Genomic DNA, 27,910 nt, shown 5'->3' with positions numbered 1-27,910 from the left:
GAGGGAAAAATAAGACAAAATTAGAGAAGGACACAAACCATAAGAGACTCTTAACTCTAAGAAACAAACTGAGGGTTGCTGGAGGGGAGGTGGGTGGGGGATGGGGTCACTGGGTGATGGGCGTTAAGGAGGGCACGTAATGGAATGAGCACTGGGTGTTATAGGCAACTGATCAAACACTGAATTCTGCCTCTGAAACTAATAATACACTATATGTTAATTAATTGAATTTAAATTTTTTTAAAAATCCCCTTCCTTCCTGGTCCCTGGTCAGAAAAACCATCCTCACTTTCGGCACCTAGAACCCTCCACCTGCCTGGCCTGGTACAAGGAGCAGAGCTCTGTGCAGGGAGCCTGCAGACTTGACTCTTGTCCTGGTTCTGCCATCACCCAATGTGTCCCCATGGACAGCTCATTTCTCCCGGGGTCTCAGTCTCTGCGTCCATAAAGTGGAAATCCCCAAGGCCCTCTCCCCCAACCTCGCTCTGCCTCCATGCACAAAGGACAGGCCCTGCCGGCTAGCCTTGGTCCCCCGTTTCCTCCAGGGGCTCACCTGGGGCTCCTCTACCGTCTGACCCGCTCTTCTCAACAGGTAAATGGCTTATCTGTTACGTGGGGCGGGGGGAGGCAGCTACCCCAGGCCTAGCCCCACACCAGCCAGCTCCATTTCCCTGGGAAGAGGATGGGCTGCCCCAAGTGAGGCTAGGGTCTGTTCCCAGGAGCTTGCTCAGCCTGGGAACGTGGGTCTGAGCAGCAGTAGCCTGTCCAAGCTGCAGAGGCCCCCTACCCCTCATGAGGGTCTGTGGGCTACCCTTCCGGTCTCTACCAACACAGGGTTGCTCTGAGAAGAGCCAGCCTACCCTCCCCTCACAGGCTAGGCCCATTAGAACCCAGACAGCCCAGCTGGGCCTCCTCAAGGAGGGGTGTCCCCACCTTTCCTGCACACAGTGCAGCCAGGGACTCATCCCAAGGGCAACTCTGACCTGACAGCTCTATCTACACTCCAGACACCTTAGCCTGGCCTTGTGACTCTCCCCAGCCAACTTGCTTTTCTCGCCCTTTCTGCCACGCTCACCTGCCTGCATCCCGTCCTCTGGGCAGTTTCTAGATCACGACAGATGCACAGATTCATCCCACCTCTGCCCTTCTGATCGCTAGGAAGGCAGGGCCCTGGCCTCTGAGGGCCCTTGGCCATTGCAGAACGTGAGTGTGTCCTTGCAGAGCCTCACCTGCTTGGTCCTTCCCAGGCGAGCTGTCCTGCACTGGCCGGCAGCATAGCTGATAGCTCTCCACGGTGTCATCAGAGTACAGGCTCCAGCACACTCGGACGGAGGACCCCGTGGCAGAGTTGGGGGCCTGTGGGTTTATCACCGGAGCAGAAGGAGCTAGACAAGGAAAAGGGAGAAAACAAACAAGTGAGGAGCCTTACGTAGAGGTGGGATGGGAGTGGCCCCGGTCTTAGGACTACTGGTCCCCCGACCCATCTACGGGCTTTGGCAGTGGAAGCAGCGGCCCAGCCTGGACAAGGTCAGGAAGGCCAACCCTCCCAACCTTGAGCCTGCGAGCAACAACCAGCATGTCCATTCCTGCTCTGACAAACCCACACAAGCGTGGGGCAGACGGCTCCGTGACAAGGACTCAGGCTGGGTGTGGTTTGCCAGACCTGCCCTAGGTTCGGGTCCTTTGACCCCTTCCACGCCATCCAAAGAGGCAAGACAGCCAGGACCACAGGGGTGTGGCTGCAACCCTGAAGTGAGCCACGGAGGGAGAGAAGTCTTCAACAGGGAAGCTCTGCTTTCTTTGGGGACCCGTCCAACGGCTATGTCTTCGTTATAATGAGAGAAGACTGGGTTGGGTGCCGTTGTGCTTTTGAGAACCACCATCTTTAGAATCCATCTGCTGAGTCAATTCGTTAATTCTCTGTAGGTTAATACTTCTGCCTCCCCACTCCCCTGACTCACACATAACTAGGAAACACTCCTGGTTTTTCCTCCATGATTCTTCTCCCATGCCAGGACTTCCCTCCAACCCAGGCTTGGTTCAACAACCTCAGCTTCCAATTTTGACAGTGCTCAGGCCAGGTAAGAACACAACCAAACTCCAAGGAGTTTACTTAGCCACAGCTCAGCCTTTCCCCTCTGGCCAGGGCCTGGAAGGTCCTGACATGACAAAGGAGGGGAGGAAGAGAAAGACACCCGTATCCCCAACCGACAAAGTCTGGGAGGGACAGCGGGTGTCCTTCTATACCCTGCGAGGAACAGCCCCACAGCAAGAAGAGCAGGAGATGCAGTGAGAAGAGAGATGGCCCGGGGGTTGGGAACCTGCTCAGGAGGCTGCAGATGTGGGCAGGAGGGGGTGGTCTGCACAGGACCTGGACTCAGGGGAGGTGAGGTGTCCATGTGTCTCAAGCACTGACTTGGGTGATAGTGCTTTTCTTTCTAAATGCTGGGGCCTGATTATTTGGGCAGCACCATCCCTAGAAGGGGAAAGGATCATCCAATGGACATCATAGCTCAGTGAAATCACCCCTCGAGCCATGAGTCTAAGAATGGCCTCCAAGATTTATAATTAAGGATGTCCATTACAGTGTGGTTTCTAATGGGGAAAAACTAGAAACATCCCAGCATCCAATCCAGTTGAAGATTAAGTAAAGAAATCAAGGTATATACTCATTAAAATGACATTATAGACGAACTTATCAGTGCAAGAAAATATTAATCATAATTGATAAAAAAAGGTTACAAAAGAAAATAATTCCCTTCTTATTTCAAAATATCTGTGTAAATGAAAAACCTAAAATGATATATACAACATTTTTACAATGTAGTTAGGGGTTGGTAAGAAAGAGAAGGTGAGCAGTCAAAAAAAAAAAGCTGAATTACGATATTATTCTTAGAAATCAGTAGTCACAATATTTTTAAGAGGTATCTGGTACCATGTGACATACTATACATATATCACCTCATATAATTGTCACCATATCCCCAGGAGGCATTATTATGTCCATTTTGCAGACAAGGAAAGACTCAGAGAAGGTAGTTAAGTTGTCCAGAGTCACACAGCTAGGAGGTAGCAGGCCTGGGATTCTCACCAGCTCCACGGGATCTCAAAGCTCATCTACTACCCACTGTGCTAGTCAAGTAAGTAAAATTCGGGCTACTTACTTGGAGTAACTCGGGCAGGTGAACAGGTGTTTGTGAATCTGGGCAAGCTATAAACAAAAAGTATTTCAAGGCTGCCCGGGGCCTGATGTTGGCTCCCTGGAAAGTGAGGTAGGCACTTACGCCAGGGGAGGTCAGCCACTGTTCTCCCCCTTACGAGCCATAAAGACATGAAATTAGAATGAACGAATACCTGCTCCTAAATCTTTATGATTTTTTTAGCCATCAAAATGTCTAACTCAAAGCTCAGGGAACTGGAACTTTGTGGGAAGCACGCACGCAGGTGAAATATGCACCTGGGATGGTGTTAATGGAGCCCATGAGCTGCTCCACGTCAGAGAAGTCCAGAGTCTGGTCTTCAAAGTCAGGCTGTGTAGAGATCTCCACGTCTGTTTCTGTATTCAAGAATCTTCCAAGTCTGTTGGCATAAAAAGACGCGCTAATGAGAATGAAGAGGCATGCTCCTTAGGGTGTGTCTACTGTGTGGGTCCCTAGTAATACACGAGAGGGGCTTCTTTGCTGGGTTTTTACTTCTTTATTTTAATATGCTGCTGGCTGCCTTCTGCCATCTGCTTTGGCGACTGACCCAGGGGGTCTCCAATGGGGTCTCCAATGGGGAAGGGTGGGACTGATCTGTGCATTTGAGGGGAGGGAAGGGGGTCAGCTGTGGGGCATGCACAGGTGTTGATCTGGAAGCTCCCATCCCCACACGCCACCCCAGGCCCCAAGATGTACAGAATGGGGGGCTTCTTCTCCATGGGGCCAAGCGCACTCAACCTGCTAAGGGTGGACAGGGGCTCTGAGCGTTCCTGCCTCCTGGCAGTCATGGGGTTTGTGAGTGGCAGGGGCAGAATCTGAAACCAGGTCTGTCCTTTGCCAGAACCTGTTCTCTTAACCCTTATGTTATCAAGCTTCAGCATGCATGTTGCTTTACAGATGTCTCATTTAATTCCCATAAAACTGTTCTTGTCTGCAGATCAGGAAGGTGGGTCCTAGGCCGGCTGGACTTGCCCAGGGTCCTGGGGGGGAGCAGCATTTGAACTCCTGTCTGACTCCACGATGTGCATACTTTCTGCGGTGCTTCGTCTGGGTCCTGGCACAGCTGGGGGATGCTGGGGACACTGGATCCTGGTTCCTCCTGGTGAAAGGAGGGGCTCACGAAGGAGATCCGACCACAGGCTTGCTGGCTGGGCCTGGCCATACGCTCCCTTCCAGCCCTGGGATCCTGAGATTCAGTGCTAGCGGGTCCTTGTGACCCCCATCTTCCCTCCAAAGCCAGTGCTATTTGATCTTAGGGGCAGACACAAAAGCTGAAACTGGGACCATACACCCAAGGGGAACTGAGTCTATTTGGAAAACTAGAGGAACAGAGAAAGGAACAGAAGGAGAAAACGTGTTTCAGAACAAAAGTATTACCTGTCAGCCATGGCCACAGCATCCTAAAGAGGAGGAGGAAAAGGAGAAAACATCAAACTGATTTTGCAAATACATTTCTTTTTCGAACGATATAATGACACAAACGCATTTTAAGACTTGGAAATGGGGAAAAAGAAAGGCTCTCACAAGACCTCTAACAAGACCACCCCGCCGAGGCCCGCGCTCTGGCCCTGAATGGGATGCGCTGCGTGAGCGCTCCACGGGATAGATGCTCTTCTGTTCCGCCAACCTGAGACTGCACAACAGTTCACTGAAGGCGAACGCCATTGTTGTGCAGCCGTTCCTCTGTTCATGGACGTTTTGGCTACTGCTAAGGCGTCATCATTAGAAACATCAGTGAGAACGCTTTCGCACATACCGCGTTCTGCGCGCTCGGGATTACGTCTCTGAGATACAGCCATACTGTGGGACCAGTGGTTCACGAGGTCTGCATGTTGGGGGCTCTCACGGGGCCTGCCAACTTGCTTTCCAGCCTCTGTTGCAGGTCCCTTGCCCCAAGCAGGAGTAGGGCAGGAAGGAAGTGCTGCTAGGCTTGAAGGGACCGCCACGGGCCGGGGGTCAGTGTGGAGGCCCGGGGTCAGCGTGGAGGTTGTATGTGGCAATTGGGAAGCTCTGGCGGCTGAGGGCCCCTCCCTCCCATCCCGGACACCACAACCGCCCAGATTCCTGTGGGATCTTGTGAAGAAAGGGGACCCCACCTCTGACCGAGATTGAAATTCCCACAGTCCGGCGGCGTGGGGCCTTCAGGTCAGATTTAACTGGATTTCAAGGAAATTAAAAAATGGATTTTTTTTTTTATGTTTGAGTTTATAAAGATTTAAAATTGGTGCGCTTGTAACTGGAGAGTTGGAGGTGCCTTTTTAGCCCAGACAACCTCCTCCCTGGGGCTCGAAGGGGCCACCTGAGGTGACGAGAAAACTCTCAGAGCACTGATGTTGCTCCGCTCCCGGCGAGGGGACGGGTCTCTAGGAGAGAGAAACTGAGGCTGGGGAAGTCCTGAGCAGCAGTGGAGGGCAGGGGTCAGCCGTGTACGGGTCTGCTCAGCCTCTCACGGCAAAGCTGCCCAGAGACGTGCGGTGACCTCCTCGCCATCGTGAACATCCAGGAACCAAATGGAGGCTGACCACAGCGGTCAACAGCAACGCCTCCAGGCAGAGAGGGACACCCTAACCTGCCCAGCCATCCTGGCCCTTGGGTTCGTGATCTCATGTCACCTCATGACTGACCTTGATGAAGTCAACCTTCTCCTCATGGCACATCTCCTCTATGGTTTCCATGAGTTCCTTACAGGTGTCGAGGTTTTCCCCACAGCTGACCAGCTGTCCATACAAGGCTTCCAACTTCGCTCTCTTTTTCTCCCCTAGAGCTTGTATTTTTTCTTCGTACTTTTGAGCGAGTGTTTCCAAGATCTCGTTGTAATGTGACTCAAAGTTTTGTTCTTGTCTTCCGAAGTTCTCCTGTAAGACAGTTGACCTCAGTCACCATCACAGTGGATGTGGTATGTCGGCCACAGAACCATTGGGGGCATGGAAATGTATCCACCAGAGATGTTTTAGTCACCTCCCCTGGGTCTTATCACCTCTTGCCAGGATGCTGGGGTGGGTGCAGCGGGAGCTAGGACCAGGAGTCTGCGGCTAGAACCCTGGGAAAATCTCTCTCCTGGCAGCATCTTGCACCCCTCCCCCTGCCCTCCCACCCCAAGCTGCCCCACCTCCACTGAGGCCACTGCATTCTTGGAAGGTGGTCAGTGAGGAGTCAGCCTGCCACCGCATCCTTGGACCTTAACACGGAGATGTTTGCCCTGGGATATGCCCACTAGCTTTCCCTCCTGAGCCCCCAACATCTCACGACACTCACCTCCACTCCCTGACGCTCGCATCACACGAACACCAGGATCACACAGATTCTCACATCGACTAAGAGAACGATGACGGGGAAGGGGAGGAAGGGTTGTGGCCAGATGGTGCGGCCAGTAGGTGAGGAAGCGCAGGAGGGCAGAGGGAGGCTCGCGGCCGTACTTAATCCTGGGGCACAGCCTGTCAGCTACTGGTCCTCTCACTTGGGGTGGAGGCCAAGAGAGCTCTGGGGGTTCTGACTGATGCCAGCCTCAGCAGACACCAGACACACTTCCAAAGAAGAGGCCCTTACGAATGACTCAGGGAGTATTTGCCGAGCATCTTCTAGGAGCTCAAGGCTTGCTCACAATGGCGCCAGTGCTGGTGTAAGAGGGAAAACTCAGAGCCCTCACTGGGGGGTGACTGGCTTTGACCTGACAGTGAGCTGCCAGTGTGAGTGTAGGGAGTTCTGTCCAGGGGGCTGCACACTTCTCCCTCCTACCACTACCTTACGTTCATGCCTTCCCTGTGCCCTGCAGAGGGGATTAGTGCAATAGTCCTCCTCCCTCTTAAGACCGGGGGTGAAGAAGTTCCAGCTTCATGGGAGAGGGGCCTGGGGCTGAGCTAATTCATATGAGGTGCTCCTGTGGACACAGTCCGAGGCTGTATTATTAACAGAAGCAGGGCATCCGCAGGAAGAGAAGGGAGGTGGAGAGTCTCCTGATCCTCAGTCCTGGCGCACCTTATCTGGATGGCGAGGCTGAGTGCTGGCAACATCGTGGTGTTTTATATACCTAATATCACACCGGTCTGACAGGCACAGACCATGTGTATTGATCTTATGAGACACAGATAACAGCTGGGGACACGAACAAGGAAGGATGGGTGTCGTGCAATGCCTGGTCAAGGCTGGGCCATGAAAGAGCTCCACCTTGCAGCAGGGCTGAGGCTAGAAAGACAGAGGAGAGCTTCGGTGCAGGAGGGAACGCAGACAGGTTACGGGCTCCATGAGCTATGTCCCCAAAGTCCCCGGGGAGAGCGGGGGGGAAGTCGGGGCAGAGTCTCCCACCCCGCCACAGCCGCTGAGCCGGCCACCTGCGGCAGCAGTGTGGTCTGGCGGGTTCACCACGCCCGCTCTTACCTCCACCGTGATGAAAACCTCCTCCAAGTGATTTGCAAAATTCTCCATGTCGATAATCTGCTTTTCCAATTTGAACATGTTTTTGTGAATTTCCTCCTAGCGAACAGAGGATGGCAAGGAGACGTTAGCGCTCTCTCCCTTCTGCAGCAGGCCTCCGACAGTCGTCCGCAGCCTGCCTACCTGACACACACGCATGACCCACAGCCCGGACCGAGGCCACCTGCCCACCTTGGCGCTCTCCAGTGCTTTGCTGAGCGGGGTCACCTCATGCTCTCTGTGTCCGTCCGAAACCTCCCCCGCCCTCACTGGAGCTCTGCAAGTGGCGCAGAAGACCAGGGCGGCTTCGTCCTCGTCCTCGTCCTCCTCCTCGGGGATGACGTAGCACTCGTACTCCTCGCTGGCTCGGCCGTGCGCGTACCTGTAGGCTTCTCGCAGGTCCCGGCTGGAGCCCGCGGCGCCCCGGCCCGCACACACACGGTCCCCAGCCTCGGCCTCGGCCCCCAGTCGCCAGTCCCTCTGCACCCCGTGCAGCTGATGGTCCGAAACCTCCATGTGGGGTGCGCTTCCGTCGGCGAGCTCGGTGCCCCACTCGCCAGCACCTCCGAGGGCGGACAAATGGACAAGCTCATCCACATCCTCCTCCAGGTCTCTCTGGGCCTTACCTGGGGCCGTCCCCCCGGGCTCGCCGGCCATCTCGGCGTGGACTTCTCTTCCCGTCCGCGTGGGTTCTTCTGGGAAGAGGTGCAGCCGGTCTTCGGAGTCATACAGATCCGTGGGGTAGAAGTGGAAGTCCGGGGAAGCCCCCGCAGCCTCCCCCTCCATGGCGCGTCTGCACCTGCGGGGCTCCTCCCCCGCGGCTCCTAGTGGGCGTCCTGGGGCCTAGGACACAGGAAGAGGGAGGAACCCCACTGATGAGCAGTCCATGCCAGTAAGTGGTCATTAGATTGGGCTCCACCCACTCACAATTTTTAAAAAAATCGTCAGCTATGGTTTTACTTTGAACCATCTGCAGAGCGGTTTACTTTCTCCAGGAAGGAGGGGCTTTCTAAGCTTAAAGGGGACCAGAAATTACCAGAGAAATGTCAATAGGTTCCTCTTCATTAAAACAAACAGAGGCCAAATAATGGGAAGTGTCTCAGGCAAGTATTACTAAATAGTATAAATTGATAGAAAAAATTAAGATCTCAATAAATTAGTGTGAAGGACAATTCACAAAGTAATCACTTGTGCAAAAACATTTGGGAAATGGTCCGTCCTTATGAGTAACAGGGAACAAATAAGTAAGATGCCATTTTTTTTGCCTTTCCAGCAAGCAAATATTTGAAAATATAAGAAGGTTCCCCAAGGCTGGGTAGGGTACAGTGATGTGAGTACTCTCACATGCTGCGGGTTGGAATGTAAACCTTTCTGGAGGGTGAACTGGATAACATGGATCAGGAGCCTTAAAAATGTTCCCACTCCTTAAGCTAGTAATCCTCATCAGGACCCTGAAGGGAAATATCCAATACAGAGGAAAAATGTTTCTATATAAAAGTATCTATCACAAATTCTGGGGGGAGGGAGGGGCAGAGCGAGAGGGCAAGAAAGAATCTTAAGCAGGTTCACTCCCAGGGCAGAGCCCAATGCAGGGCTTGATCTCATGACCCTGAGATCATGACCTGAGCCAAAATCAAGAGTCAGATACTCAACCAACTGAGCCACCCAGGTGCCCACAAAAATTTTTATGACAGTGAAAAAAAAAAATTGTAAAGCCCTAATGATTAGGAGAACGGTTAAGTAAACTAGGATATGCATACTGTATAGAATATAATGCAGACTTTAAAATATTAGGGAGAGCAAATGATAACTTGGAAAAAACTTACAGTTTGATATTAAGTAAAACCAACAGAATACTCAATATACAGAGACTATAATGTTTATTCTTTAATGGAGGTACATAAAATCTAGAAAGAAATAATAAATGGTAGAAGTAATAAATACCACATTAGGAGCAGCTACTACTTACCGAGCACTTACTGTGTGCTTTTTCTGTGCTCGGCAGTTTATAGGCATACCCCTGTGTGGTCGGCACTGCTATTATCCCCATTTTACAGATGACAAAACTGCGGCTCAGGGTATCTGGAGCAAAGTCCTACAGTGAGGAAGTTGTTGAGCTGGGATTTGAACCTTAGTCTGTGTGGCGGCCCTGAGACTGTGCCTGAAAGATGTCCGGCTACGGGGAGCTTAGGTGACCGGCTGTTCGGCTGTGCTCTGAAACCCATCATCACATTGCATGGAGGACACACTTCCCATGGGTATCTCCATCCAACGACAGAGTGGATACTAAGGCAGATCCATTTCTGTTTGACACAAAACTCCTCTGATGGCAGATTTTGGCTGGAGGACTCCTTGACAGCCTTGCCAAACCTTTCTTAGGGTGCAAGGCAGACTGGGGTGACTCCTCCAAACCATCCTTCCCTCCCTCACTCGGGGCTGGACTTACATCATGGGCTGACAGCTCTCTCAGCCTTTCCTATCTTCCTCCCCATTTTATCTCAGACAAGGGCTTCCCCTACTAAAGTCCTTGTGTATCAAATCCCATTTGGGGCCTGCTTCTTGGAGGACCTGAATTACACAGACTGTTGGACTCCAAAGTCCCTGTTTTCCTCTTGGCACGTAACTGCCATTATTTTAGATTACTTTTTATAATAGTTTTACTGATACAGAATTCATATACCATACAGTTCTCCTATCAGAAGTGTATACTTCAAGGGTTTTTAGTATATTCACGAAAATGAGCAGCAATTACCACAGTCCATTTTAGACCATTTTCATCCTGTCACAAAGAAACGCTGTACTCTTTAGCTATCACCACCCACATTCTCTCATTTCCACCAGCCCTAAGCAACCATTAATCTACTTTCTGTCTCTATTGATTTATAAATGGAATCATATAATATATTGGATTCATATAATGGAATCATATAAATGGGATCATATAATATACTGTCTTTTGTGACTGGCTTCTTTCATAGCATAATGTTTTCAAGATTTGCCCACATTATGGCATGTGGCAGTACTCATTGCTTTTTAGAGCTAGATAATATTCCATTGTATGGGTATACCGTATTTTGTTTATCCATTCATCAGCTTATTTGCATATTTCCCTTTTTTAAGATTTATTTATTTGAGAGAAAGAGAAAGAGAGAGAGTGTAGGAAGGGGCAGAGGGAGAGGGAGAGAGAAACTTAAGCAGACTCCCCACTGAGCGTGGAGCCCGATGCGGGGCTTGATCTCAAAACCCTGAGATCATGACCTGAGCAGAAACCGAGAGTCGGATGTCAACCAACAGCACCACCCAGGAACCCCTGCATGTTTCCCTTTTCATTTGGGTTGTTTTCACCTTTTTACTATTATAAGTAATGCTGCTAAAATAAGTAAAAGGTTTGTGTTCAAGTTTTTGTGTGGATATATGTTTTCATCTCTCTTGGGATATGTGTTTTCATCTCTCTAGAAGTGAGGTTGCTGGATCATAGGATAACTCTATGTTTAAATTTCTGAGGAACTAACTGACTGTTTTCCAAAGTGGCTGCGTCATTTGACATTCCCACCAGCAGTGTATGAAGGCTCTGATTTCACCACATCCCTGTCAACACTTGTTATTATCTGACTTTTTGATTATAGCCATCCTGGCAGGTGTGAAATAGTATATGTCATTGTGGTTTTGATTTGCATCTCCCTGATGAATACTGATGTCAGGTATTTTTTCATGCATTTATTGGCCATTTGTATATCTTCTTTGGAGAAATGTCTATTCAAATAGTCTGTCCATTTTTAACTGGGTTATTTGTAAGATTTCTTTACATATTCTAGAAACTAGTCCATTGTCAGATACATAATATGCAAATATTTTCTCCCATCTTGTAGGTTGTCTTTCCACTTTATTATTATTATTTTTAAAGATTTTATTTATTTGACAGAGAGAGAGAGCACAAGCAGGTGGAGTAGCAGGCAGAGGGAGAGGGAGAAGCGGACTCCCCGCTGAGCAAGGAGCCCAATGTGGGGCTCAATCCCAGGACCCCAAGATCATGACCTGAGCCAAAGGCAGACGCTTAACCAACTGAGCCACCCAGGTGCCCCCTTTTCAAAAGTTTTTTTTTTTTTTAATTTAAGTAGGCTCCACACTCAACATGGGGCTTGAACTCATGATCCTGAGATCAAGAATCACACACTCTACGAAATGAGCTAGCCAGGCACTCGCATCTTTATTGATGGTGTCCTTTGAAGCACAAAAGTTTTTAATTTTGATGAAGTCTAATTGATTTTTTTCTTTTGTTACTTGTGGTTTTGGTGTCGTAACTAAGAACTTGCTGCCAACTCTGAGGTTAAGCCAACCTTGCATCCCTGGGATAAATCCCACTTGGTCATGGTGTTTAGTTTTTTATATGTATTACTGGGTTCAGTTTGCTGGTATTTTTTGATGAATTCTGCATTCATATTCCTAAGAAATATTAGCCTGTAGTTTTCTTTTCTTGTAATGTCTTTGTCTGGTTTTGGTGTCAGGAAGATACTGGCCTCACAGAATTAAGTTGGGAAATATTCTTTCTCTTCCATTTTTTGGAAGAACTTGTGAAGGACTGGTATTAATTCTTCTTTAAATGTTTGGTAACTCACTAGTGAAGCTATCTGAGCTTTTCTTCCTGAGTTTTCTCCCCCCTATTATTAATTCAGTCTATTTTTTTATGGGCCTATTCACATTGTCAATTTCTTCTTGAGTCTTTTGGTAGTTTGTGTCTTTCCAAAAATTTGTCCATTTCATTTATCTAATTTATTGGAATACAATTGTTCATGGTATTCTTTTTAATTCTTTTATTTCTGTAAGGTTGGTAATAATGTTCCCCTCTTTCATTTCTGATTCTAGTGATGTGAGTCTTCTCTCTTTTTCTCTTGGTCAGTCTAAGTAAAAGCTTGTCAGTTTTGCTGATCTCTTTAAGGTTTTCTTGGATTTTCTCTATTGTTTTTCTATTCCCTTCTTCATTAATTTCGACTATAACCTTTAGTATTTCCTTCCTTTTGTTTGCTTTATTCAGTTTGCTGTTCTTTTTTCAGTGTTTTAAATGGCAGGTTAGGTTGTCGATTTAAGATCTTCTCTTTAAATACAGGCATTTAGGGCGCCTGGGTGGCTCAGTCGTTAAGCGTCTGCCTTCGGCTCAGGTCATGATCCCAGGGTCCTGGGATCGAGTCCCACATCGGGCTCCCTGTTCGGCAGGAAGCCTGCTTCTCCCTCTCCCACTCCCCCTGCTTGTGTTCCTGCTCTTGCTATCTCTCTCTCTGTCAAATAAATAAATAAAATCTTTAAAAAATAAATAAATAAATAAATAAATACAGGCATTTATGGCTATAAATTTCCCTCTAAGCACCACTTTTGCTGCATCCCAATAATGTGGCAAAAACTTTTGGTATGTTTTATCTTTATTTTTATTCATCTTGAACTATTTTCTAATTTCCCTTTTGCTTTCTTCTTCAATACATTGGTTATTTAGGAATGTATTTTTAATTTCCACATATTTGTGGCTCCCCAGATTTCTCTGTTATTGATTTCTAACCCACTGTGGTCAGGGACCATATTTTTGTATTATTTCTATCCTGTTAATTTATGGAGGTTTGTTTTAGCATTTGATTTATCCTGGAGAATGTTCTATATGCCTTGAGAAGCATGTGTATTCTGCTGTTGTTGGGTGGAGTGTTCTCTAGATGTCTGTGAAGTCCAGCTGCTTTACAGTATTATTTGAGTCCCCTATTTCCTTGTTGATCTTCTTAGTTCTGTTATTGAAAGTAGAGTACTGAGGTCTCCAACTGATACTGTTGCGTTGTCTCTTTTTCCACTTATATCACCTTTTGCTTAATGTATTTTGGTGCCCTTTTTTTAGGTGCATATACATTTTTTTTTTTTTTTTAAGATTTTATTTATTTATTTGCGAGAGAGAGAATGAGGGACAGAGAGCACGAGAGGGAGGAGGGTCAGAGGGAGAAGCAGACTCCCCGCCGAGCGGGGAGCCCGATGCGGGACTCGATCCCGGGACTCCAGGATCATGACCTGAGCCGAAGGCAGTCGCTTAACTGACTGAGCCACCCAGGCGCCCTAGGTGCATATACATTTATCTATTTTTTAAAAAGATTCATTTATTTATTTTAGAGAGAGAGAGATGGGGGGAGAGGAGCAGAGGGAGAAGGAGAGAGAGCCTTAAGCAGACTCTTTGCTGAGCACGGAGCCTGACATGGGGCTTGATCTCATGAGATCACGACCTGAGCTGACACCAAGAATCAGATGCTCGACCACCTCTGGCACCCATATAATTGTTATGTGTTCTTGATGGATTGGCTCCTTTTATCATTATAAAATGCTCCTCTTTATCTCTAGTAACATTGATACCAACACTTCAAATTGTCCTTCCACTTAGCCCACTGGAGGTTTTTATTTTTTTAAAGAGAGAGAGAGAGCCTGAGAGTTGGGGGAAGGGCAGAGGGAGAGAGAGAGAGAGAATCCCAAGCAGGCTTATGGGGGCTCGACCCCAGGACCCCAAGATCATGATCTGAGCCAGAACCAAAAGTTGAATGCTTGACCAACTGAGTCACCCAGATGCCCCCCACTGCAGGTTTTTAAATTCCAAGGCCATGAAATCTTACAGGGCAATGTAATATTCAGAAATGAGAGGTGCAGTTTTACTTTTGTAACAGAGAGGAAGGGATAGTGTGAACATGGAACCTGCATGAAGCCTCAACAGCTGGCCCATTTCAAGAGAGAGAGCTGCTCTAGGAAAGATTAAATATTATGTAAAACATCTGGAATTTAATACTCTTAAAGTTATCCCTGTCATGTATCCCTTGGAAAGTCTTTATGTAGAGATGCTGTAGTCTGAAGATCCATGGTGTAAATGCTACCCCTTGAAGGAGCCCAAATGTGAAAAAAGGAGTGGGAGGGAATGGGAGCAGGAGGGGATGGCTGGGTGGAAAGAAGGAACAGTGTATTATTTGCTGCACAATAAATAACTATTTATCATCTTGCATGGTTTGCAAGGGTCAGGATAGCAGCTAAGGGATGGATAAGAAACATTCTTTGTAAGCTAAGTGGTTTCCAATTCTTAGCTTTCAGCAAAACTGAAGGAGGATCTAATCAAGTGTCAGCTGACATATGACTAAAAATGATTTTTCACAAGAGATCACTGTGTAATTTTTGGCATACATTTCAGAGAGTTCAAAGAGTTGAAGGATATTGCTATAATAATATAATTCATAATATATATAATTCATACATGAAAACATGAGTTAACTTTTTTAAAAAGAAAAGCCCCATCCAGCTTATCAAGAGATGCATTTCCATTTCACTTTTGTTTTGTTTAATAATAATTATTTGTCAAAATTAGTAACATATGTTGTTTTGCTCACATGTGACTACAAATTGTATTGATAAATTAATCCAGAAGAAAGAAGAGGTTACCATTTAGGGTCTTATGGTTCCAGGAAAATAAAAAAATTTAAATTGCATGCATGTATATGTGTTTTTTTGTAGAGAAGTCTCATAGATGATCAATAAAAGACTTTCTAAGTATAGAAAAACAATACATTAGGACAAAACTCTTCTGAGAAGTTAAATGTAAACACAAGCTCAAGGAGAAAAAAAGAACAAGGTAAAATTTCTAATGTTATAAAAGAGGTTTTTTTTAAGATTTATATATTGGGGTGCCCAGGTGGCTCAGTCGTTAAGCGTCTGCCTTCGGCTCAGGTCATGGTCCCAGGTCCTGGGATCAAGCCCCACATCGGGCTCCCTGCTCTGCAGGAAGCCTGCTTCTCCCTCTCCCACTCCCCGTGCTTGTGTTCCCTCTCTCGCTGTCTCTCTCTCTGTCAAATAAATAAATAAAATCTTAAAAAAAAAAGATTTATATATTTATTTGAGAGAGAGAGAGAGAATATGAGTGGGAGGGGCAGAGGGAAAGGAAGAGAGAATCCTAAGCAGACTCCATGCTGAGCATGGAGCCCGGATGCAGGGTTCGATCTCACAACCCTGAGATTATGACCTGAGCTGAACCAAGAGTTGGATGCTCAACAAACTGAGCCACCCAGGCACCCCATAAGAATTTTTGTTGCATTTTTTAGCATACTCAATGAAGGGCATCAAACTGCAATAGTATTTAGAAGTCCATTAAATAAACTTAGGAGTTATAAAATAGTTTTATTTGGAAACGTAAACATTTATAGCATGCCAGAAAGTGTATCTTTTGAAACTATTCATACTGTTTAAAATAACAGCTTTATTAAGATATAATTTACACACCATAAGGTTCAGCTTTTAAAGTGTACAATTTAGGGGTACCTGGACAGCTCAGTTGGTTAAGTGTCAGACTCTTGGTTTTGGCTCAGGTCACGATCTCAGGGTCATGAAATCGAGCCCAGCATTGGGCCTGTGCTGAGCAGGGAGTCTGCTTGAGATTCTCTCCCTCCGTCCCTCTCCCCACTTGTGTGCTCCCTCTCTTTTCTGTCTCTCTCTCAAATAAATATTTTTTAAAAAGTGTAAAATTTAGTATTTTCAATAAACTGAAGAGTTATGGGCTCATCATTGCTATCCAATTCCAGAACACTCAATGCCCCCCAAAAAACCACATACTCATTGGCAGTCACTCCCCATAACCTGCTCCCCCAGCCCCTGATAACTGGCATCTACTTTTTGTCTCTATTTGCCCATTCTGGACATTTCATATAAATGGATGCATACAACATGTGGTCTTTGGTGTTTAGCTTTTTGCCATTGAACATAATATTTTCAAGGTTCATCCACGTTGTACAATGTATCCTTTTTACAGCCGAATAATATTCCAGTGTAGGAATATAACATATTTTGTTTATGTTACAGATAACATATCCAGTTGATGGATATCTGGGTTGTTTCCACTTTTTGACTATTATGAAGAATGCTGCTGTGAATGTTCATGTACAAGTTTCTGTGCGGACGTACGTCCTCATTTCTCTTGGGTATATTCTGATGAGTGGAATTGCTGGGCCATGTGGTAACTATGTTTAAACTTTTGAGCAACTGCCAAACTCTTTTTCCAAAGTGGCTGCACCATTTCACATTCTCACTGGTTGAGTAGGAGGGTTCCAATTTCTCAATATCCCAGTCAACACTGTTATTATCCATCTTTTTGATTGGAGCCATCCTAGTAGATGTGAAGTGATACCTCATTGTGGTTTTGATTTGCATTTTCCATATGGATAATGATGTCTGCATCTTTTCATGCACTTATTGGCATTTGTTTATTATCTTTGAAGGAATGTTTATTCGAATCCTTTGTCCATCGTGATGGTTAATTTTATGTGTCACTTTGGCTGGGCCATGGTGTTCAAGTATCTAGTCAAATATTATTTCAAATGTTTCTATGAGGGTGTTATTTGGATGAGATTGACTTTTAAGTTGGTGGACTTTGAATAAATCAGATTGCCCGCCATACTGTGATTGGGTCCAATCTAATCAATTGTAGAGTTTAACAGAACAAAGGTAGCTCTTTCTCAAGCAAGAAGGAATTCTACCAGCAGATGGCCTTCAGACTTGAACTGCAATGCTGGCTCTTGCCTGGGTCTCCAGACGGCCAGCCCACCCTGCAGATTTTGCACTTGCCAGCATCCATAACTGCATGAGCCCATTCCTTAAAATAAATGTCTCTCTCACATTCTTTATACACATACATGTACCACCCCCCAAGTGGACTCAGTTTCTCTGGAGAACCTTAATATACCCATTTTCAAATTGGGTTATCCATCTATTTATTGTTGAGTTTTTTTTATTTACTTGAGAGAGAGCAAGAGCGAGCATGACGGGGGGGGAAGGGGCAGATGGAGAGGGAGAAGCAGGCTCCATGCTGAGTGGGGAGCCTGACGCAGGGCTTGATCCCAGGACCCTGGGATCATGATCCCAGCCAAAGGCAGGTATTTAACTGACTGAGCCACCCAGGCACTCCTATTTATTGTTGAATTATAAGAGTTCTTTACATATTCTGGATACAAGTCCTTTATCAGATGTATGATTTGCAAATATTTTCTCTCACTCTGTAAATTATCTTTTCACTTTCTTGAAGGTGTCCTTTGAAACACAAAAGTTTTTAATTTGGATATAGTCCAATTTATCTATGTTTTCCTTTTAGCTTGTATTTCTGGTATCGTGTCTGAGAAACCATCACCTAATACAAGGTTATTTAAACTTTTGATAAAAATTTTCAGATAATGTAAATGTTCTAAGGGAGGTCAGGAGCAAAAAAAAAAAAAAAAAATTGAAGACCACTAATCCACACACAAAAAAGAATGACCTCTTTTTTGTTTTAAAGATTTATTTATTATAGAGACAGCATGCACGATCAAGGGGAGGGGCAGAGGGAGACGGAGAGAGAGAGAATCTCAAGGAGACTCCCCACTGAGTGCAGAGCCCGACGCAGAGCTTGCTCCCAGAACCCCGAGATCATGCCCTGAGTGAAATCAAGAGTCAGACATCCAACTGAATGAGCCACCCAGGCACCCCTTAGAATGACCTTTTTGGTTTAGAGACAGGCGTTAGACAAACAGCTGCTTGCTGGCCCTGATCCCACAGTGGAAATTAAGGGGGGCTGTTTGGATCATAATAAACGTTATGATGGTGGGAGGAGGGCTAACCTGTATCTTTAAGGTTTAGAGAACCAGTTTTTTTTTTTTTTTCATTTAACTGTACAAGGCACAAACAGGTATGGTTGATGTCCAAATACTGGCTGAAACTTCTATCCACTGAACTGTTCCACCATTCTAATTAACCTGTACAAGCACTTCATCAACAGCTCATTCCTACATAAAACCAGGAATTCTGTGAGCTGCTTAGCTTACTCACTAACTTATTTTGAAAACAACTTCATTGAAATATAATTTACATACCATAAAAATCACCTGTTTTAAGCACATGATTCAATGGTTTTTAGTAAATTTCTCAAGTTGTGTAACCATCCCCACAATCCAGTTCCTAATGCTCCCTTTAACAATAAATTGTGGTAAACCTAATGCCTTTAAAAAAAAAAACTACTATTGGGGCGCCTGGGTGGCTCAGACGTTAAGCGTCTGCCTTCGGCTCAGGTCATGATCCCAGGGTCCTGGGATCGAGGCCCGCGTCGGGCTCCCTGCTCAGTGGGAAGCCTGCTTCTCCCTCTGCCCCTGCTTGTGTTCCTTCTCTAACTGTGTCTCTCTCTGTCAAATAAATAAAATCTTAAAAAAAAAAGAAAAAAACTACTATTACTGGGGCGCCTGGGTGGCTCATTCAGTTAAAGCATCTGCCCTCGGCTCAGGTCACGATCCTGGGGTCCTGGGATGGAGCCCCATGTCACCAGGCTCTCTGCTCAGCGGGGAGTCTGCTTGTCCTTCTCCCTCTGCCCCTCCCCCTGCTTGTGCTCTCTCTCAAATAAATAAAATCTTTAAAAAAATAAAAATAAGAAAACTACTATTACTAAACTATTCCAACATGGTATATATGCAATATATTTTGGAGGAAAATAACAAAATTTAAAAAAAAAAAACCTTAAAGATACAGGTTAGCACTCCCCCCACCATCATAACGTTTATTATGATCCAAATAGCCCCCCTTAATTTCCACTGTGGGATCAGAGCCAGCAAGCAGCTGTTTGTCTAACGCCTTGCTCTGCAGGTGCACCCAGGAGTCAGGTTCAGCGGCCTCCCCAACCTGCAGTGCTGGTCTTTCTGCAGTGAGGGACTCTGTGACCTCTGCTGACAGACTGTCCTTTTAATTACCACCACAAAGCTATAGGAAAAAATGCCATTCATTTTTCTTTCCATTTTCTCTGGTTTTGATTGCCTTTTTAAAAATACAGTGTTTTCTGCTGGCCTCATTGTGAAATCCATGGACACTGGCCCATGCTCCACTGGCTGTTCGGTGACATTCGATCCTGTTGACCCCGCTCAGCCTGCCATCTCCTCTTGGGACGGCCGAACTCTTTCTGAGTCTGCCTGCTGGGCTGCTCCTCATGCCGGCCTTCCCCAGGCTTCCATCCCTGTTCCTCTCCTCCTTCTCCACCTGCCCCAGGTGACCTCATCCACTCTCGCGCCTCTACGTCCCCCTCTCTGCCAGGAGCTCCAAATTCTTGTCTCCGGCTCTGACCTCTGCTTCGAGCAGAGGCAGAAGTTTAGAGAAGCCGTAGTCTTCCTGAACATTCCCATTCTCCTCAAATTCGACACTGCCAGATGGAGCTCACTGCCTCTCACTTTCTCCACTTTGATGTGTGGTGTGACAACACGCATCCTGTCTCCCAAGCCACAAGCCTGCGATCACCCCCACAGGCCACACTGGCAGATGCTTGAAGTCCCAGGGACTTGGCACCCTTCTGGAGAACCCACTCTTTAGCCTCTATGCTCTGCCTTTAATGCCTGTGATGTCCTGAACTAACTGTCTGGCTCCTGATCCCCTTCCCGCATATTCCTGCTATAGGCCTTCAGTTTCATCTCTCTTCCTCTGCTCTATATGCAGAGACCAAGGATCACTCAGCTTTTCTACCCATTCTCTCAGGGAAAAGAACTTGGCCCGTGTTCCAGGCTGGTCAGAGAGGACCCTTTGCCCTCGTGGCCCAGACCTCCCTGCTCACTCCGGGAGACAGCCGCCAGGCTCCTCTTGCTGTCTGCCCCATGACCCCCTGCCCCCAGTTCTGTCCTGTGAGCACGGAGAAAGGCTAAGGGGGGGTGATGAGGAGCACAGAGGACTGACCCAGTCCCCCATCTGGACTTAACTCCACACGCTGGGTGTGGAGCCTACCTAAAAACAAAGAAGACTCACAGGAGATTCTGGATCCCAGGGATAGAGACCTGCTCTGCCCTTAACCTGGGGAAGCCCCCGGCCATCTCTCTTCATCTGGGCTCTGTCCCAAATGTCACTCTTCCAACTTAATCAGGGCAATAACCCTCCTTGGAGGTCCCTCACACATCCCCCATGGGCTCACCTCAGCTTGTGCTGACGGCAAGACAAAACACAGCAGCCGATTGGCCTTCTTTGAGCGTGGGGGAACAGTGGGGATGGACCACACAGGTTCTGCCCTGGTGAGCCCCTGGGAATCTTGCCTCTACCCTTTCCTGCTCTGAAGTTCCATATAGGATGCTCTTGTTTCACTTCCTCCATCAGCACCAGCCAGAGGGGCAGACTTCCAGCAACCATGAGCGACAAAGACAATGCTCTCTCACCACATACATGCATGCAACTGGTTTCTGGGGTCTGAATCCACATAAGGGAACTTTACTCCCCAGACTCCAAGACCGGGCACATCACATTAGGGTTCAGGAAAGCTTCAGTCCTGTTCTCGAATGCTCTGTAACTCTTACACAGAAGACAGTGGTGAGCATCAGTAATGTGTGCTGAGGTTGAGGACCATGACAACACAGGACTGAGGCATGAGGTACTAGCTCCAGTGTCCTGGACCACCAACAGGTCCGCGGGGACCTGGTCTACCCCCTGGGTAGGGGGAGGGGATGAATGAAGGTTGCCCCCAGAGGAAGCATCACAAAGCAAGAGGCTCTGGGGCCAGTGCTTTGCCTCCCTAGCATCTGTGACTTATGAGGATCCCGGAGCCTGGATGTTCTTTGGGGTTACTCGTAAGAACCCTGCCCACCTTAGACTCTGGCTGGGGCAGTCCTGGCATCTCCTCACAACATAGCTTGTTTTAGGGATGGGGAAGTGTGGCTTCAGGTGAAGTAGGACACAGCTCCCTATGATAGGTGTGCATCCCCGCAAAACTAGCATTGAGATGGACAAAGAACCACACACTCGTGCCAGACCCAAAGACACTCCTGAGTAGCACGTGCATCACTCCTACTTTAGCTCATGTCTCTCTTCCATGGTTCCCAAGGCCAAAGGGGCCATCCAGCTGTGGAAATGCCACTTTGCCTTCTCCCCTGTCCTGATCCATTCTATGACCCCACATCCCTTACTGGTCAACAAAACATTCAGAGCCTTCTGTCCTAAGGGGCTCTGAATACTGCCTTTGCTCTCCTGCAAGTCTGGCCCCCTAGCTAATCAGAATTACCCTGTTGTGGGAAAGGACAGTCTCTTCAGTAAATAGTGCTGGGAAAACTGCATAATCACAAGCAAAAAAATAAAATTGGACCCCTATTTTATACCACTTACTAAAATTAACTCAAAATATAGATTAAAGGCTTAAATGTAAGATGTGAAACCAAAACCTAGAAGAAAACAAGGGAAAAAGGTCCTCAACATCAGTCTTGGAAACAATTTTTTGGATGTGTCACCAAAAGCACAAGCAACAAGAGCAAGAATAAACAAGCAGGATGGTATCAAACTAAAAATAACTTCCACCACAAAAGAAACAATCAACAAAATGAGAAGGCAACCTATGGAACAGGAGAAAATAGTTGCAAACTGTTTACATGATAGTTGATATCCAAAATATGCAAGGAACTCATACAACTCAATAGCAACCCCCCCCAATAATCTGATTAAAAATGGATAGAAGACATAAGTAAACGTTTTTCTGAAGAAGACATCCAGATGACCAACAGACACATGAAAAAATGGTCAACATCACTCATTATCATCAATCATCAAATCAAAACCACAGTGAGGGGACGCCTGGGTCACTCAGTTGATTAAGTACCAACTCTTGATCTCAGCTCAGGTTTTGATCTCAGGGTCATGAATTCAAGCCCTGTGTTGGGCTCCACAGTGGGTGTGGAGCCTACCTAAAAACAAAACAAACAACAACAACAACAAAAAACCCCAAACCCACAATGAGATAGCACCTTGCACCTGTTAGCATGGTGGTCCCAGAAAGACAAGAGATAACAAGTGTTGGCAAGGATGTGGGAAAAGGGAACTCTTGTTCACTGTTGGTAGGAATATAGATTGGTACAGCCATTATGGAAGATAGTATGGAAGGTCTTCAAAAAATTGAGAACAGAACTACTGTATGCTCTAGCAATCCCCCTTCTGGGTATACATCCAAAGGAAATGAAATCAGGATCTCAAAGAGAGATCTCTACTCCTATGTTCATTGCAGCATTATTCACAGTAGCCAAGACATAGAAACGACTGAAGTGCCCATCAACAAATGAATGGATGAAGAAGATAAACAATGGAATATTATTCAGCCCTAATAAGAAGGAAATCCTGCCATTTCCAACAACCTGGGTGGACTCTGAGGGCATTGTGCTAAGCGAGATGAGTCAGCAGAGAAAGACCGACACTGTGTGATCTCACTCAGGGACGTGGAAGCCAAACAAGCTGAACTCATAGAAACAGAGGCTGGAATGGTGGTTGCAGGGCCGGTGAGTGGGGGACACGGGGAGACGCTGGGCAAAGGGTACAAACTTCCAGTTGCAAGATGAGTAAGTTGACAGCGTGGTGACCGCAGTGAACAAGACTGCACTGTACCCTAAATGTTCTCACCACACGCCATAAAAAGGTAATTCTGTGAGGTGAGGGACCCTACGGCGAACAACCTCGTTGTGGCCACCATCTCACGGTGCAGCCGTGTATCATGTCGTCACGGGGTAGACCTTACGCCTGCCCGGTGTCAGACGTCAATTACGTCTCCGTAAAGCTGCAGAAACACGGGAAATGTCTGTTGCTGCGGCAGGACACCGAGGTCTGGGGGCGTCTGATATGCAGCCTCGCTAAAGCAGAACCTGAACGAGTAAAGGCGCAGCCCAGCTCCCGGCAGGGGACGCGCTTGAAGGCGGGGACGGCTTTGCTGGAGGCAGCGTGGTGCAAAGAAGAGTGTGGCTTCGGGGGTCAGTGCCGTTCTCACTATATGACCTTGACCACGTGTCTTAGCGGCTCCGAGCCAGCTTCTTCATCTATAAGGGGAGGGCATCTGTTGCGAGGATTAAATAAGCTAATACTTTGAAGTGCTCGGGGCCACACCTGAGTGTCACCTTGCAGGCAGAGATTTCTTAAAACCATCTTGTTTCTACAGTCTGCTGGCCGTGGGCCCCACAAGCCCCTTGTGAGCATCCCTGTCCAGAGTACAGCACAGATTCATGCTGCTCTGCTCTGGCAGAAGTGATAAGTCCAAACGTCCTGCATTCCGAGGGCTCCATTACTGGCAAGTCTCAATTGACTCCCCTGGGCATCAGGTACCCCTCATGCCCTAGTGCCACCTCCCCAAACAGCCTCACCCCCAGTGGACACCACTGTTCTTTCTGACCAAGCCCAGTGCTCTCTCCCATGCCAAGTCTCACCCTCAAGAGGGCCACTGCATTCTTAACATTCATTAATAACAGCATGACACCCACTCCCTTCAGCACCCAAACCAGAGACCGGGAGCTCACCCTTGACATCACCCAGGTGACTGATGCCCAATTAAGGCTGATTCTAGTTCTATCAGTTCAATCTCCAGATAACATCCCCACCCCACCCTTCACCCCTTCCGAGGCCACTGCCCTCTGGATTCAGAAAGCTCTATGTTTGCATTTTTTTTTTTAATATTTTATTTATTTATTTGACAGAGAGAGAGACAGCGAGAGGGAACACAAGCAGGGGGAGAGGGAGAGGGAGAAGCAGGCTTCCCGCTGAGCAGAGAGCCCGATGCAGGGCTTGATCCCAGGACCCTGGGATCATGACCTGAGCTGAAGGCAGACGCTTAATGACTGAGCCACCCAGGCGCCCCTCTATGTTTGCATTCTGTTTCGGTTACTTCTTAGTGGTGTAGCCTTGGGAAAATCACCTCTCTGGGCCTTACTTTCATGAGCCCACGAGATGGGCTTGTTGCTAGTTCCTGCCTCATGAAGTTAGCATTTAGATGAAATAACATAATGTATGTAAAATTTTTTTGGATGAAATAATACAATGTTGTGTAAAATGCTTAGCATAGCACGTGGCTCAAAGTCAGTCCTCGGTCCGTGTCAGCTGCTGTCACGAACGTGGGGGTGGCTGCTAGCATCATTATCTGGACCTTGGCCTCTCCCACCGGGGCACTCATGAAGGGTGAGGACCAGGGCCAGAAAGTGCAGACTCACAGTGGCCATCATGGGGTGGAGTCACCTGCGGCCACTGTGGGATCATTCTGTCCCCTGAAAACAACTGCAGATGGGAGGAGGCACCAGCGCAGAACAGCCTCGCATCCAGGCACGGACATCGGCTGTGAGGTCGCTGGTCCTCACGGCAAGGGCTTCCAGGGCCCAGGCAGAGGTGTGGAACTCTACGGATGGAAGGGCCCTTGGACAGCATCTCATTCAACTTCCTGATTTTAGGATGGCAAAGCGGAGTTTCTGTGAGGAGACAGGACTTGCCACGCCCAATTTCACTTAACGAGGGGCGATCTGGGGCTACTCTGTGTCCAGCCCAGTGCTGCACGCTGGACATACAGCCCAGCAGGTAAAGAGTTGGATCCAGACCCAGTTTTCCACGAAACTGTATCACCTACAGACCCCGGAGCAGCCTGCTAAAAACAACACACTTCTGTGTGCTACCAGAAGGGAGAAAACCAGAATTCTGTATTACCGATAAATCATGCTGACCAATTCTTTCAACTGCAAGCTGGAGAGTGAAACACCAAACTGAACTGTTACACAATCAAGAAGACTGGAAAACATTAAGAACAAATCTAACGAGCACAAATTCTTCCATGCCTGCGTTTTGCCTTTGGACAGACAAACAAACTGGTCTGGGCGCTCGGCACCGAGGTAGGAGGTTTGCAACACACCCGCGCAGCTCCCATGCACTTTCCTCCTCAGGGCCCAGACTCCTTCAGTGTCTTACCAACATATTCAAAACTGGGGGAGAAAGGAACATTAACAGTAAATTGTCATTTTATAAGTGATGAAACTGAACCTTAGAGAAATAAGTAGGTCACAGCCTATAAAGAATACAGTAGCTAGGGGCACCTGGGTGGCTCAGTCGGTTAAGCAGCTGCCTTCTGCTCAGGTCGTGATCCCAGGGTCCTGGGATCGAGCCCCACGTCGGGCTCCCTGCTCAGTCGGGAGCCTGCTTCTCCCTCTCCCTCTGCCTGCCGGTCTGCCTACTTGTGCTTTCTCTCTCTGTCTCTCTGTCAAATAAATAAATAAAATCTTAAAAAAAAAAAAAAGAACACAGTAGCTAGATAACTTCTACTCTAGGCCATAGGGCCATAGAAAAAAAAAAGACTTTGGCTTAAGTGTTATATGGGAAGTATGTCCCAGTGCATTAGTTAGAAAAGTCTCCCACAAAAATGATTTTTAGCCTTCTATGGGGCATGAGCGCCTCTGGGAATCTACTGAAAGCTGTGAATTCTCTAGCCCATAAGCGCACAAACATAGTTTTGCCTGTAATTTCAGAAGCTCACCCGTGTAGCCTTTCGCAATTCCTGAGCCGCAGCTAAAGAAACTTGTTTTAAAGTGTTGGTTGTATAGTGATGCAAAATAGCTCAAATCACCTTTACAAAGTCCAAAACTGAAAGCTTTCTGTGGGAGGAGGGGTTTGAATAACAGGTGAAAAATGCTTGTAATCCTGTTTTTCCATATTTCAATCAAAACATGAAATTATGATTTGTCGGGACACACGTGCAGATTAAAATAAAATGTATTTATCAGCCCGCCACCGCAGCCAGAGGATAACACTACATGGGGTTCCAAACAGTTCTAGCAATCGGGCCCCTGCACTAAAAATAGTCTAAGGGCACACTGCGAGAAATCGCCAGCCAGTCTCTCTCGATCCGCGAGAGGCTTCCGCACTCGGTACCAACACCACATTCAGTCAAGGCGAGTCCACGCTACGGGACAGCGCAGAAAGCATCCCCACTGTTGATTGCCATTTACACGTCCGCAATTTAAGATGATATCTCTTTCCCTAAAGGAACGATATTGCATTAACATTGTGGCATTAAGTAACTGAGTTTCTAGTCATACTCTTTGCATTAGAAGAATAGGATTACCCAAAAACTTGCCTGCTGATTTAAGGGTCCGCAGGTTCTTCTTTTACCTCCGAGGCCTCTGGAGAAGGGCTAGGAAACAGAGGATTTCCGTCCCGGCTACCTGTGCGAGCCCCAAAGGCTACCCCTGCCTGCCTTACAGCACGGGCTCTGCCCCTGGGGCGCGGAAGGTGATGGTAACACGAGCCGGCTCCCGCTGCAAATAGCAACAGGCCTGCCATGTGTGAAAGCCCAAATATAGACCTGCCTAGGCTGTCTTGCACTTCTTACCGCTCAAGTGTCACCAGGAGGGGTCACATGCTGTCCCCGGAGTTTCTTCATTTACTAGGATTTGAGCTCCACGGTGCTGCTCGGAGGGCCAGTCGTGTGCAGAGGGCTGGAGGCCATGCAGCCCATGCAGACAGGGAGGGCGCCTGAGGGTCCCCGAGCTGGGCAGCTTCCACCTGCGCCCATGGTCTTTTCTCAGATTGTTTTGAACAAGCACAGCTCTGAAGGTAATCAAATGCAACTTCATTTTTTTTTTTCTTCCACCATTCCTTTCACATGTACTCACTGTGGGAATCATTCCCCTCTCTGGATAAAGAAACAACCCAAACCAGCAGACCCATGACTTTCTGCTCCCTCTTAGGTGACATTCAGTCCTAGGGTCATTTGAAGGCGTGGTCTCCATTCAGTAACTGAAGGTACCGTCCAGAATATTAATGCAAAAGCCAAACTTAGCTCAGCCCGTATCAAAATCTTCTCCCCTACCCAGCCTGGGCCTCTTTAGCTGCAAGTCTGCCCTGGGAGAGGAGGAATGAGGTCGGTCTCTTCTGCCCACACCTCCTCCCTGAGCTGCTGGTGGAATGCCAGGGCAGGAGTGCCAAGGTGATAGGACAGCTCCTAATGGAGTTGATGGCACAGTGGGTGCTGGCTTCAGGCTCTCCGGGCTGGCAGCGCTTAGAGCTCTCTATCGTGCACCCTCCTTCCCTCTTTATCTCCCTCCTTCTCTCCTGGGGAGTTTTCGTACATCTCTGGAGTTTCCCATTATGGAGACTTTTCCCTTGAGTTCCCACAACAAGGCTGAGAAGCCCACTCTTCCAGGGGGTCCCTCGCATTCCCCTTATAGGCCCTGGTGGACCACCTTCACGATCACTCAAATGAGGTCTCCTTACCCACGCCGTTGGCTCTCTTAGGCAGGATCTGACGATTCCTTGCTGACTCTGTCATTCTGCTGGCTCAGGAGGCAGACCCATTCTTGGTCCCTGTGAACTCTGGGAGGCAGTCAGACCCAATGCAGCCACCTCCCCTGGCTCTGCCATCAAAGCGGCCAATCCGCTCACCTCAGGCCACCATTGGCCCATCTGCAGGAGATAGCAAGCTCTCTGAAGGGTCCCTTTGAAGATCCCTCACTGGGCTTGGGGATAGAGGACAGGACTTCCAACCGTCCCCG

At 47.6% G+C, this 27,910-nt stretch overlaps 1 protein-coding gene across 1 annotated transcript in view; it reads right to left on the bottom strand.

Annotated features, from left to right (window-relative positions):
• FSD2 (fibronectin type III and SPRY domain containing 2) overlaps window positions 1–27,910 on the bottom strand; it is a 46,621-nt gene that overhangs the window by 15,895 nt on the left and 2,816 nt on the right. The window contains exons 2-7 of the mRNA XM_036068705.2: window positions 7,803–8,453; window positions 7,575–7,670; window positions 5,825–6,055; window positions 4,578–4,600; window positions 3,458–3,579; window positions 1,230–1,385 (exon numbers count right to left, since the gene is read on the bottom strand). Coding sequence (XP_035924598.1) covers window positions 1,230–1,385; window positions 3,458–3,579; window positions 4,578–4,600; window positions 5,825–6,055; window positions 7,575–7,670; window positions 7,803–8,396 — 1,222 coding nt within the window. The 5' untranslated portion in view covers window positions 8,397–8,453. The remainder of the gene's footprint in view (window positions 1–1,229; window positions 1,386–3,457; window positions 3,580–4,577; window positions 4,601–5,824; window positions 6,056–7,574; window positions 7,671–7,802; window positions 8,454–27,910) is intronic.

The sequence above is a fragment of the Halichoerus grypus genome, chromosome 8 (genome assembly GCF_964656455.1).
Source record: "Halichoerus grypus chromosome 8, mHalGry1.hap1.1, whole genome shotgun sequence".
Lineage (NCBI taxonomy): Eukaryota > Metazoa > Chordata > Mammalia > Carnivora > Phocidae > Halichoerus > Halichoerus grypus.
Note: the sequence above shows the minus strand (reverse complement) of the source record. Positions and strands in the feature narration are given on the sequence as shown.